We start from the raw sequence: 13,247 nt of genomic DNA on the forward strand, positions 1-13,247 counted from the left end.
CAAAAATCAAAGTACAAAAATGAACTGAATTTGACATGTCATTTACTGGATTCAGCAATGGATTAAGAATCAGGGATTCTGTGTAATATTCTTCTCTGGCACCCAGTTACTGCGTGACCTTGAGGGAGCACCAGCTTCTCAGTCCTTCAGCTTTCCTACGATTAGCTTTCAGTCCCTAACGTTACAAGTTTGAAGTTCTTACAGTTCATTTTCAACCCACCCTTCTTTTTAACCTGTCCTCTTCTAAGCAACGGGTTTGAAATTGTACCCAGAGCTTTGATTTCTGCTCTTTGTTTTCTATACTGTTTGCAAACTTCTTTCCTAGCCCCTCTCTCATGCTGCTGGAATTATGCCACTATTCATTCAGTCAACTACCACAGCTTGAAAAGTCTGCACTTCTTGTTCACTGAGAACTCCTTTCTTCCTCTCTAAACCTCTCTGGAATCTTTCTGACCACCTTGCTCTTAACTCCGCAAGCATCAAGTCTCACATCTTGTATCTTTCCTGTCTTATGCAGGAGCTATCTCGGTCCAAGAACACATCCCCTTCTGAACTTGCGAGGTAGCTGTACGAATTTACGCTTTTCTGCGTGACATATGTCTGTAATACATATTACTTATGTACAGTAGAATGTATCGCCCCCATCCCACCAATTTAAAAGTTGGTGCTACTGCCAAACTGAAGGTGTATGTAGCTGCAGCTACAGTAACATTTTACTTAATTATAGTATTTCCAGTTTGTTTTTAAGGGCTTGTACAGAAAAATACTGCATCTTTTACTCCCTTTCAAATGGTAAGAAGCAATGACGGAATCCTGTAGCTGGCAAACACCTCTATGAATACATCTAAGACCACCACTAAGCTTGTAACAAAATGTCCTTTTCAGAGGCTGTTAAGTCTAGTTACTTGCCTTAACAAATTGGCAGTTGAAGCGCAACCTCTAGAAAAATTCAAATACAGGATAATTCTCATCTTTCCTGGCTACCCACAGCCACCTACTGGATTTTTTGTAGATATAGTTCTTGGCAATGAAGCCTTCCCTCCCCAGCCTAACTGAGAAACAAGGCACAAACCTTAGAGTAATAGTAATGAATGATTAAGAATTAAACAAAGCTCAAATTGATGCGCAAGCTTCTACTTTTAACCAGATTCCCAAAACAAATACCAGTCATAGACACATTTACATGTATGCTCCCAGCAACGAGTAACAAAAGCAAAGAAATGAAAGCTCCGCTGCTCATCAGCGGTGTCCAATGCTACAGGCAAGTCCAAGTGGGCTAGTCCCAGATCAACAGCAAAAGCGAAAATCTGAAACTGGGAGGTCCCTGCAGTCAAGTAATAAGTTACTGGCTTGTACTATTACAGTTACTATGCAACTATGACTTTTTGAAGGAATTCATGTCAAAGGCTGTGCCAAATGCACCATACGAGAGAGGGGAGATGGCACATGCAACTCAACAGCAGCCTGCTATAACCACCGTGCCTGTAGCGCCTGGACTACCTCCTCTGAAAACCCTGGCAGGACAGACCTTAGAAAGCCCCTATGGAACAGGCTATGACCTGTTCAGATTTCACCAGTCATCACAGGCGAAGGCGGCGTTCAGACCTAAGCACAATTTCCCATTCTGCCTGTCTCAGTAGCTCAGCCTAACCTCTGAAATCATTCACTGCATTCGTCGGCACAGCTTGCGGCTTCCGTGAAAGTGGAACTACAGAGGAAGAAGAGTACTGCAGTTCGCATCAAAGATGGACAGAACAGTAATAGATATCCTAGCACCTTCCCAAATCAAACTCGATATTTGAATATCGAGACTCTCAGATTTAGTGGACATATCTAGAATTTAGAGCCAATTTCCCTCTGCCTTGCTTTACCTATAAATTGTGAAAATGACACACGTATATGTTTTCACATTTCACTTATTCACACATATGCATCCTTAAGACCAAAGACCATTACAGTAATCAGTATGAAGCTTGCAAAGTACCCTTCTGCGCAAAGGTTAAAAACAACAGATAAGTATGTTAGTCCTGTGAAGGTCTGATTTATACACTTTATCGTCAGCAAAGGATAGCCCAGTTCCGCTTCTCAGGATAAGCCAGAAGTCGTTCTTTCCTTGTGTAAGGCTATCCCAATTCAATGGCACAGAAGAATACATAAATCAAAGGAAATATAGCCATGTGATCAGTCACCACAGTGGATAGCTGGCATCCCTCTAAATGTACGTAAGGAACGATGCCAGCTTTAAGAACAAAAATTAGCTGTCTCAAATTTCTATAAGGGCTGAGAAGTAAGGATCTCAGCAACCTGGCAGAAACACAGCATGCTGCCTGGAAAAATGTTACCAGAGTTCAACTGGAGGTGGGGGATTTTACTTCAGACACCGAGGTTATTCACCCTAACACCCACTTACAGAACTGCTGCATCAATCCAGCAGCCAGAAGGCGTGGAGATTTCGCAGTTTTATACAGCACATTCTCTTCTTGCCTTTCCGCCACTGACTCCACCACAATCCTGACTGAGACAAATTATGCCACTAAAACGTACACATTAACCGCACCAGGCAACAAATGGCATTTTCTACCAAATTTTCATATTAATTTCTCCTTCTGCAGCATATGCCAAAGCACAGCCCAGCGTAAAATACAAGTAGGCTGTAACTTCCCTTCTGCCTTATGAAGCTGGTATTGTTAAAAAAAAAAAGCAGCAAAAAGCAGCAAAAAGCAGCAAAAAGCAGCAAAAAGCAGCAAAAAGAAGCAAAAAGAAGCAAAAAGAAGCAAAAAGCAGCAAGGCAACGCTGGCTGGGAGGGAAGGCAGCACATACACATACAGCACAAACAGCACCCGCCGCCTGCGTGCATTCCTGCAGCACCCTTCATTTGTGGGACTGCTGTTAGAACTGTGATCCCACAACGTGCATGGCAGGGAGAGCAAACGATCTAAAACATACCGTCTTCTGCAAGCAAGAGAGGATCTGGCCCTTCCTCCCCTTTACAGGGAGAGGAGAAGGAAACTTATTGACCCATGCACTAGATAAATGAACAGACTATCCATTAACTAGTGAATTGCACAGAATGAAATTATGTTAGAGACAATAAAATGAATATGACTTTAAAGCGTTCATTAAAACTGTCACCAACCATCTAAAATTTAACCTGTAAACCACAGCTATCATCCATATATCATACAAAAGGCCTACCCAAAACACGATTAACCTGTGCAACGATCAATAATTTTGACATACAGTAAATTTTGTTTTTAATTGGAACCCCTACAATTGATTATAAAACATTCTCCTAGACATGAAAAGAAAAGAAACCAGCTAAGTTTGATCACAAATTTTTTAGCTAAAAACTTTAGCGTGGAGAACATCTAGGTATCAGTGACAAAAATATCCGTAACTAGAAGGCACTTCCTTAGGCAGCAAACAAAAGCTTTACAAACACACAAACTACATTATTTCCATTTAAAAACTTAATCATATCAATAACCTTACTGGTTTTATTAGAATTTAAACCTCAAACATGGAAAGTAAAAATTGCGATTTATTAGTTAAGCCTTGATACACAATTCAACTTCCTTTTCTCTTTCAGTACCTCTAGGAAAAGGCAGCCTTTGGGTAAAACGCACATTTAGTTGTGGTGTCAAATCTAGTCCAATCAATAACTCAAGTTAACCTAAAAAAGAATATTCATCTTTGTGCTTCATATTTCTATAAATCCTAGAAAATCCCAATTTTATGACCCTAAACCATACCAAATAAACAGAATCCGTGTGTCAGCTACAACACTGACTCCAAATACTGAGAAGTTCCTTTTTCAGCTAATCTTCTCAAAAATTCTGTCCCACACGAGCCACATTTTGCAGACAAAAGATACTACTGTAGGCAATGTATTTTTGCCTTAAAAAATAATAAAGGTACAATCAGAATTAAAACACAGGGGGGTCGGTTATTTCCAGGCCTGTTGATAACAGTTGCTGTAGCAAGATGAGCAGCTGGTCTAGATTCAAAGGCTGAACCAACTGTTTCCCGTCACATTTAACAGCCCAGCATCATTTACAGCCTCAGTACTGGGAGGAAGGTGGAAAGAAATTCTGTAACTTCTATCACCGTGTAATCTGTATTAAACCCTCCATCTACGTAACTTTCAAAATCCAAAGAATTTACTCTTTACCCTCTTTGAAATATTAGTAAGAAACATCTACATATTAAAAAAATCACACATTCCACATTTAAATAAAAAGTTAAAATAAAAAAAAAAAAAGAGAGACTTTTGGCTTCACTTTTTATAAAACTTAATTAAGCCTGGCGTGTCTATAAAATTTTCTGTTTTCCTAGAGGGTGGAGGGGAAACTTACAGTTTATCATGAAATTTGGCTATGAGGAATGGTAAATATAAGGTAAAAACCTATCTGTCTGGAACTGATTTCTGAAACACTGATCTTATTTCCTTCCTTATGGATTCTATTTTTACTGTATTATCTATGGCTGTACAGAACTTGCACAAGTGTGGACAGCAACGTGTTTAGCAACTAATATTCAGCTTTAGCACAAATAAAACATCTATAATTTGCTTTTAAATGTGGTGAAGTAAAGACAATTTGCTAAAATAAAACTACAGCCCCGTAGACTCTAAAATTACTCTTAAAAGCACGTGTAACAATTTCTATAGGATGAATAGATGTGTGTAATTTACACACAAGTTGGTTTTAATTATCACAGTTCATAAAGGCCTTTATACCTTAGATCCGTCAGAATGAAGAGAGGAATTCTGTTAGTTTTTAACATGCTAAAAATCTACACAAGGATCCTCCCTTCTGGCCTCCTAAAACTCAGATCCTTTAAGCATGTCCAGTTTGCTCAAAGAACTAAAAGGCAGATGCCAGGATGCTTATCAGCTGTGCGATTTACCGACATCATACTTTGAAAAGTCTCACCGATCGTGACTCCGCTTCAAGTCTGAAGGGACTACCTCACACCACCCATATCGAGCCTCGTCCAACTCGCGGGACTAAGCCGTAGCGCTCCCTGCCAACATCATAAATGCTGCCATTAAAATATTTGTTTTAATTCTGACCTCAGAGTCACAGCTAATAAACAAGAAAGGCAATGAGAAATTGAAAAACAAACTAAATGCAGCTGTTGGACTGGACGTTTCACAACTGTGTTTAACTGCATCCTTTAATTTCACTTCTATGAATAGAAGCCATACACCACAGCTTGCATGCCAGCTAGTCAGCCAAGCAGTATTTTCTTTTGAGTTCATTTTGCAGTGTTATTCTGTCATGTAAATTTTACTGTATTTTTAACTTTTCCTTTGAGATGCAGCCTGCAAACAATGGCTAACTATTTGCTGGTGGTTTCTCATTAGAACACGTACTAGCAATGGAGAGCATTTGTATATTTTTTCGATAATCTTCCTCACACACACGAGGAACAGAAATTTTTTTGTGTATGTATAATACGTGTTTGTACGTGTGTCAGTCCAGAGCTCATTTAAATATGTTCAGTGACCAGATGATTAATGTTTTAGAAACTGTGTGTTACAAAAATCACACAAAAGAACTAGATAGAGAGGAGTGAAACATGAAGCTTATGCTATTCTACAGACTTCCCAAAACTTACTCATATATAAAAATGAAAGTATGATTTCTTTAATCTGTCTTTATAACAATCAATGAAAATACTTTTCCAGAATGCACAGCATTACAAATCCTAATTAAGTAGAGAATCAGGAAGCTGAACATACTTGAAATAAATCTATTAGAAAAGGGAAAAAGAGGTCACATACTTTTAAAATTGTAGATTAAAATAAAGAATCACATGATTAAAAATTAGGACAGTAAGAAAACCAGACTTTCCAATTTATTTGGGAATATATTCCTTGAGTATGGAGGGAAATACAGGTAATTTTTTTTTTGGGGGGGGGGCGGGGGGGGGGAAGGCACACTGGTGTATTTTTTAAACAGGTAATGATCCTCCCCTTTTCAGTTTTCAGGTTTGACATGTGGAAAGATAAGAAAAACCACCTCACAGCCCTCCAAAACCAAACATTTTGTTTCCTTTCTGCATGGGGGGCATATCTTCTTTTTAAGAATGAAAATATAAAAATCAATAAACATTTCTTTTAAACATGTGGAAACGCAACTTCCAAATAACATACACCGTTACAGCTTAATATCGAAATGTCTTAAAAAATGAGCGAACAAAAAACCAAAGAGAGGAAGCAGACTTAATGCCTCCCAAATCACACTGAAGTCTTAATTCTCAGTACCATCTCGGTGCTGGATATTTGCATCCACAACTTTGCTCAAGTCCCAAGACCTTACATGAAAGAAAAACAGTGAATACTTCAGACCAATATTAAACGGAACAGCAATAAACCAAAACATTTGAATGAAGCCATATACAGAAATTTCCATAACGGATCATGCCAGAGGTCTATGCAGCCCAGTGTATTTATTGACTTTAACAACAGCGACTAGTAATCATCTCTACGTCTACGATGGAAGAGGGAACAAAGTGAATTAGTTTTAATGGACTACGGCTGACATCAGAATTGGTGAGGTTTTTTCCTCCTTTCTAAATCACAGCGTCTAATACAACATAATGAAAAACAAGGATGTTTGCATGGTTCCTTCAGTCTCCAGTCTAGACACTCTCTAGTTTAGACTAATCCAGTTTACCATTGAGCAACTGATTCTAATTGGTAACATTTAATCCTTGCCCTTCCCTCTCCCCATTTCCTCTCCCCATTTCAGACCCTGCGTACACTTACAATTCCTGGCAGGCTATCATCGACACGTTAAAAGCTTGGAGGCTTTTCTGTAAACATCTTAATTTAAGTAACCCCCTATGGTGTATTCCTTCCTTTCGTGAACTTCCAAAATTTAGTCCAGGGCACCTTCATCCAGAGTTTACATAAGAAGCTCTTGTCGATTTACATTATGTGGCAGACAGCGTTCTTCTGTAATACTATGACGACTATGACATTCTGCAAACGGTTTATATGTGGGGTTTTAATTATATAAATAGATATAAAAATGGATGTGAATATATATTAAAATATTCTACATACCTAAAAATTTAAAGCCTCCTAATGACAAATTCTTGCATAACGTTGCATTGACAGAAGAACATCTTAATAACCAAGAAAATAGCTACCAAAATTTTTTTACCCTCGCTACATTTTAATTATGGGAAAAATTCAACCATAATAAATACAGACCTTAGTGTCAATACGGCTGCTTTACGTTACATAGCAGAAAATTGTTACCGGATGTACAATTGTTACTGGTTGTACATAACTGACATTTCTAAATATCTTGCATTTATAGCATGGAAAAGGCCAAATCACCATTCCAAGAAATGGTGGAAGGCCATGTTGCCCTGTAAACCACAGGAACAGAGAATGTATGTTCATCAAAAAAAAGAAGTCATGCAGGTGACATTATCTGCAACTCAGTTCCGCTAACAACATGCCAGATTATTTCTGTGTGGCCAAGGTGTATTGGCTGCAATCCCATAAAGACAGGGGCCAATCTAAAGGTATCAATATTTTCTTTAAAAAAATGAAATTTAAAAAAATATATTTTAAAATATATATATTATATTTTTATGTATATAAAACCAGGAAAAATAAGATGCGTGGGTTTGGAAGTGTATCTACACAGATGCAGTCTGAAAAATTAATCTAAGTTACCTAATATGAATTAGTAAACAGCACTAGATTTTTGTCTGGATACTCTGTCCACAGTTAGTTGGCCTTCAATTAATTCAAAACTGAATATTCAAGCTAAAATAAATCGAGCCAATGTTAATACTAAGTAAAAGCATCCACACAAAAGCTTGATGTGATTTTCATTTAATAAGTGAATTAAAGTAACTGTTCTTAGAGTCTCTTTGTACGTATAAGCCTCTTGTTTCCACTACATCAATATACATGCCAGAGGTACATTAATAAAGTCCCCGGTCTATTAATATCACTTCACTTCCCTGTATTATTTATTCTCATCTTGGAAGGTTTTAATAAAAGGCTTAAAGTCTTCCTAAAAGTTGGAAGCTGCCTTCCTTTGTTCAGAAATGAGAGTGGACGTGGTGCTCTTAACTCCGTCTGCAGCAGCTGCTCTGCCCAGACGATCCGATGGGTGTTCAAAAACGAACGAAACATTCTCAGAACGCAGCTCATTTCCCTTGCAATGGCTTTGTGTATGCCTACGAGATGGGGCTTTCTTCTTAGTCGTGGATCCTTCTCGATCAGGTGAGGAAATATTGTTATTTGCCCAATCAACTGCAAAGCAGTGCTATAATCAAAAGACACGCGGCGATTGCCGTTCAGCAGACTCGGCGTGTCTGCAGCGCCCAGCCTAGGGTCTATCAGCCGCAGCTCCCTGCAAAATTCATCCACTTTGTTGGCCATTTCCAAGCTGCCATGAATTACTCTGCTGGCAGGAGCCCATCTCTGGTCATCACCTGCAGCGAGGCCCCACAGCTCCTTCCTCTTACATGCCAGCATCCTCGCCACACACTGTGGTGCAAGCGCCACTTCACGGGAAGGGGTTGTGGTAAGAAATAAATACCATGTGTACGCACTACTTATTAAGCAAATATATGGCAAAAATCAGATCCCTTTTCCCTGTTAATATACAGCATCTCTTCCACGGCAGTTGGCAATGCTAAATTATGACATTTATTTAATTTATCCAATATCGGATGGATGTCTAAGAATCCAAACAAGAGTGCTTCAGGAGAGGGACCTTACCTTCACGTAAGTCACAAAAGTCACTGGCACACATAGCAGTAGATAAATAAATCATTATTTTGACATACAATAGAATGTATACAAAAACTCTGTCCATTTTCTATGGAAGAAAAGGATACAGGAAATACTCATATTCTAGCATTTAAAACAAGTAACAGGGCCAAGTCACCTGAACTTGAAACTTGTAATCAAATTTATTAAGCACACTTCCCAAACCAGGACAAGAACGGTATGTAGGAAGCGTGCCCAGCGGCCAGAAGAAACACTGTCACCAAAGCTGACGACACAACTGGCACAGAGAATGGATTATGGAGGCTCATATCGTAATTTTTGGTTTTCCCACTAGAATAAGGACCAAGTTAGCATTTCGTGTCTGTTTCCCAAAGATTCAATCAGCAACAAATGGCAAAGGAGTACCAGTTCTTTTTCACTTTTATTGAACTACTACGTATCTTACCTATTAAAATGAAAAATGTGAAGCAGAGAGGCAATAACAATATATGCAGGGACCCGGCTTCTAGAAATTCTATAGGGCTAAGGGGGTTTGTGATGAGATGCCTGGCCACAAGTTTTCAGCTATAGTACAAACACAGCCCTTCCTCTCCCCCCCGAAAAAACCCCAGCAACCCACTCCCCATAGTAAACCATCACAATTCTTTTTGAAAACTAAAATTCGATGCACACAGGAAAAAACACAGAGAAAACCTAAACTACCAGGAACTGCAGTTTTTCTCTTTTATGGTTTTTTTTTTTTCCTTTCTTTCTAACATTAAACATGATTTGCTGTATGTCTTAGACTGAAACTTTTACAGACTACTTAAAATCAACTGACTCAGAAGCAAGCTTTTATTAACATAAGGCTCTGGAAGAGCTATATACAGGGACATGCTAGGCAGCATTAAAAAAAGAAAAAAAACCAAACCAACTTAGGGTGCCCCCTAAGTGTGCTCAGAAATTATATTTTGATTTTGTTATTTTATTATTCAACCAGATTTTCAGAGTTGCCATACATCTAATACAAAAAAGCTAACTGTATGCCAAGTTTCTTCTTTCTTCGAATACCTCAAAAACGGAAAAGAAAAAAATTCAACAGATTTTCCTTGAATTGAAACAAAAGGTAGATCTAATGCCAGCAAAAGTCGCTACAGAAATGTCTACACAGCACAATGAAATGCTACGTGGAGACGTCCCTGTTTGTTCTTTCATGATTTTGCCTTGCAATGTAAAAGGCTGCGCGTACAGCAAGCTCTCCTTGCCAACTAACCCAGCTTAGAACTCAAACAGAGATTATTTACCTTGCTGAGAGGAAAAAAGAACCCCCAAAACCTCAAAAACAAGTCAAAGCAAATCAAAACAAAAACCCAACAAAAAAAGAGACACCCTCCCCATGAGCAAGAGTCCTGCCATTGTTTGCGACAGACTTTCAATCAGGCCCATAATAACTCAGTATGTCTTGGACACTCTAAGTGCAGTAAAGGATTTCTTCTTGGTTTCAAAAAGAAAGATTAGGGAAAAGTACTACTGACATTTACTGGCATTAGTGAATCTCTTTCCTTCCCATTGGATTGTTTTCTGATAATCCTACAATGAAGCAGTATGTTACCCCTTCCCAGGAGCTATTCTCACAATGACACCCGCAAATTCTGTTCTGCTGTTTTATCACAATTAGCTTATCCCTAGCAAGCTCCTTGCTCAGCATGAAAACATTAACAGCAGAACCCACCCCTCCCCCCCCCCAAAAAAAAGTATCTTACTGGCAATGGATCCCTTTAAAATACAGCTTCAAGTGGCTGTGGCGCTGTTCTTGGTTTACTACACAAAAATCATATATATCCATCTTCCATATCCTTCAGATATGGATATACCCTGCAGATGACAACCTTCAGTGGCTTCCAGCACCAGCGGTGGCTTTGTTTTAGATTTTTTTCAAACACAATTCTGTAAGCTTTTGGAGACCTGAATACCTGTGGAGCTCACGGCACCTTGGGGTGAGACATGATGAAATGAAGCTATCTGATCAGCCTTTGAGAATAAAACAGAGCAGTGCTCCCTGCTTGCCTTTACAGCAAAAGTTTGTAGTTGCTATGTTCTAGTGCAGCATCACAGACACTGCTTGAAATGATGAGTAAAAGTGGTTTTTCACTACAGCCAGCCAACAGACGAAGGCAGTATCAAAAGCCACCTCTTGTTCTGCTTTGTAATGAGATCAGATTGATTGGCAATATACCACTATGTAATGGATTAAGATGATGTTACTTACAACACTGGCTTCAAACGAAATTCTGCCTTCTGATGTTAAATAAAGAATACAGACTCCTGTGCTAAGTACTGCTTTCATACTGTAGGCAGCTGAGGTAACAGTTTTCAACTGTTTTAATATTGCTCTGTACCCAGAACATGTGGTATGATTCAATACCTTGCTGTGATTCATCCCTCCTGCAAACATCTCAAAATATACATAATTTGCAATCAGTCAGAAATAACACCAACTAGAATAGGCGTTTTGTCGTTAAGTATCTTATTGCAGCATTAGATCTAAGGTAACAGCCTGCTATATCATATACAAAGGACTGTAATTTTAGTACCTGAGCAAACCAAAAGAACTTGATTATAATACAAGTAATCCAATAATATGCAAATATATCCTTCAATTTAAAAAATAACAAGTTAATTTGCTTTTGCATAAACATTCTGTTTCTCTTAAATTTATACAATCATAAAAATTGTCTTAAGGAGGCATTTAATATCTTTAAAGCATTCTAATTTAAGCAGCTGTATTCATTTCACTTAATTAGCATTGCTCAACTCTCGGCATTTTCTTTCTACCAGAGTAAAAAGCAAAAATATTACTGTTTTGGAATTGGCATAGTTGCTTCTCAGTTAAACACATAGAGTTCCACAAAAAACTCTCTGAAGTATCAGAAGAAATTCAGCTACATTAGAAGACTCTTTTTTATGTCAAAACCTCACAGTGAAAATGCTGTGAACTGCTCACCGCTATTAAAGAGTTCTGACATAACAGACGGTATGTCAGAATGAAAGCAACTGGTCAGGAGAAGTGAAAACATAAGGGACGTTTAGTTTTATCCTTTGAAATGTGACTTCATCCTCGAGATCTTCATGGCATTTGCTACATTTTAGAAACTGTTAATTTAGGCATGTGGAAGCTGTTGATTTCCCTGACTACTACTGCCATCAACCAGCCCCCTTTTTTCTGTCTATAGATAAGAGTAGTAAACATGTTAATTGTCAAATTAATAAGATTTATTAACAGACAAGATTTGTAGCTATCTCTGCCGCCCACAGTATTGTTCATTTTAAAGAGGGAGAAGAGGAATAGGTACTTTTGAGGAGTTTCTTAAAATGATTCTCTGGTTATAGTTGATTTCACTCAGGAGAGAGGGTAGGATCACAAACTCTTCATCAAAACACTTAATGGCAGTGTAAGTTACTTTAAAAAAAAGTGCCAGTGAAATGATTGAATTTATTTTCATATTTATGGAGAAGTACAGTTTAATTCATGTACTGATCCTCCGGATACCTTCGTATCAGAACAACTGGATCCTGGCTGGCAGGACACTCAACAGAAAATAGTTCCTTAGTACTTCTGCCACATTCGAAGTGGTACACTGAATCATCTCCCATTTACCGTTGTGTAACAGTTGCTTAAGTTTGAAATTTCCAGAAAAGACAGACGAACCAGTGCATGACACACTCGACACTCAACAGAGCAGGTCAACAGTCTCAGCAGCAGTGAGCGGGTATTTGCATGGATCACAATGGTATTTGCAATTCCTCCAAAGTGATGGAACACGTACCTACAATATTTTACCATCTCCATCTTGTTTACAACTATCACATTAAAAGAGTAAAATAACTTACCACTAGGGTTAAAAGCCATGCAGCAAATAGGCTTTTCATGTGCAGGGAAGTGGGCCACAATGCCATCGCTATCAGAGTCCTCACTGACAAGTACCTGCATGATAAGAAGAGAGGCAAAGGAAGGTCAGGAAGTAAAAATACACCTGAGAGAAAACACCAACGTATTGATACAGGAATAGTGTTATAACATATACACAGTGGTATGAATTAGAAATATAACTGCACGTGAACAAGAGACAGTCGTCTGTAATTTTTTCAGATAAAGAGTCGAGACACGCTCAAATAACCTACTCTTAATTACAAAGGGTTATGCACTTTATACCTGGATTCCCTATTTATTTATCCTATTCAAAAAAGGCAAAATGTAAAAATATTCCTGTGTTTTGCTACATGAAGTATTAATGGCTGCATAGAAGCACATTACAAAAGATGTCTGTATGTAGTGCTATGTTTAAGGAAGCTATGTTTAAGGTTTCCATTGCCTTCCTGGCTGAAGCAAGGGTTGTGACCTCTCTACGTCTCTGATCGAGAGGGCCTATTACCGATAGATTTGTGACAGGAGCTCTCCTGCACATTCAGGTCTCCTGCAGGCAGGAGCTCTCACTC

General features: G+C 38.5%; 1 protein-coding gene across 11 annotated transcripts in view; it reads right to left on the reverse strand.

Annotated features, from left to right (window-relative positions):
* Positions 1-13,247, reverse strand: part of BCAS3 (BCAS3 microtubule associated cell migration factor) — a 370,473-nt gene that overhangs the window by 270,283 nt on the left and 86,943 nt on the right. For all 11 annotated transcript variants that reach the window (XM_075113182.1, XM_075113180.1, XM_075113185.1 and 8 more), the window contains one exon: positions 12,642-12,735. In XM_075113182.1, the coding sequence (XP_074969283.1) occupies positions 12,642-12,735 (94 nt within the window). The remainder of the gene's footprint in view (positions 1-12,641; positions 12,736-13,247) is intronic.

This window comes from Phalacrocorax aristotelis, chromosome 18, assembly GCF_949628215.1.
Source record: "Phalacrocorax aristotelis chromosome 18, bGulAri2.1, whole genome shotgun sequence".
NCBI classification, from domain to species: domain Eukaryota; kingdom Metazoa; phylum Chordata; class Aves; order Suliformes; family Phalacrocoracidae; genus Phalacrocorax; species Phalacrocorax aristotelis.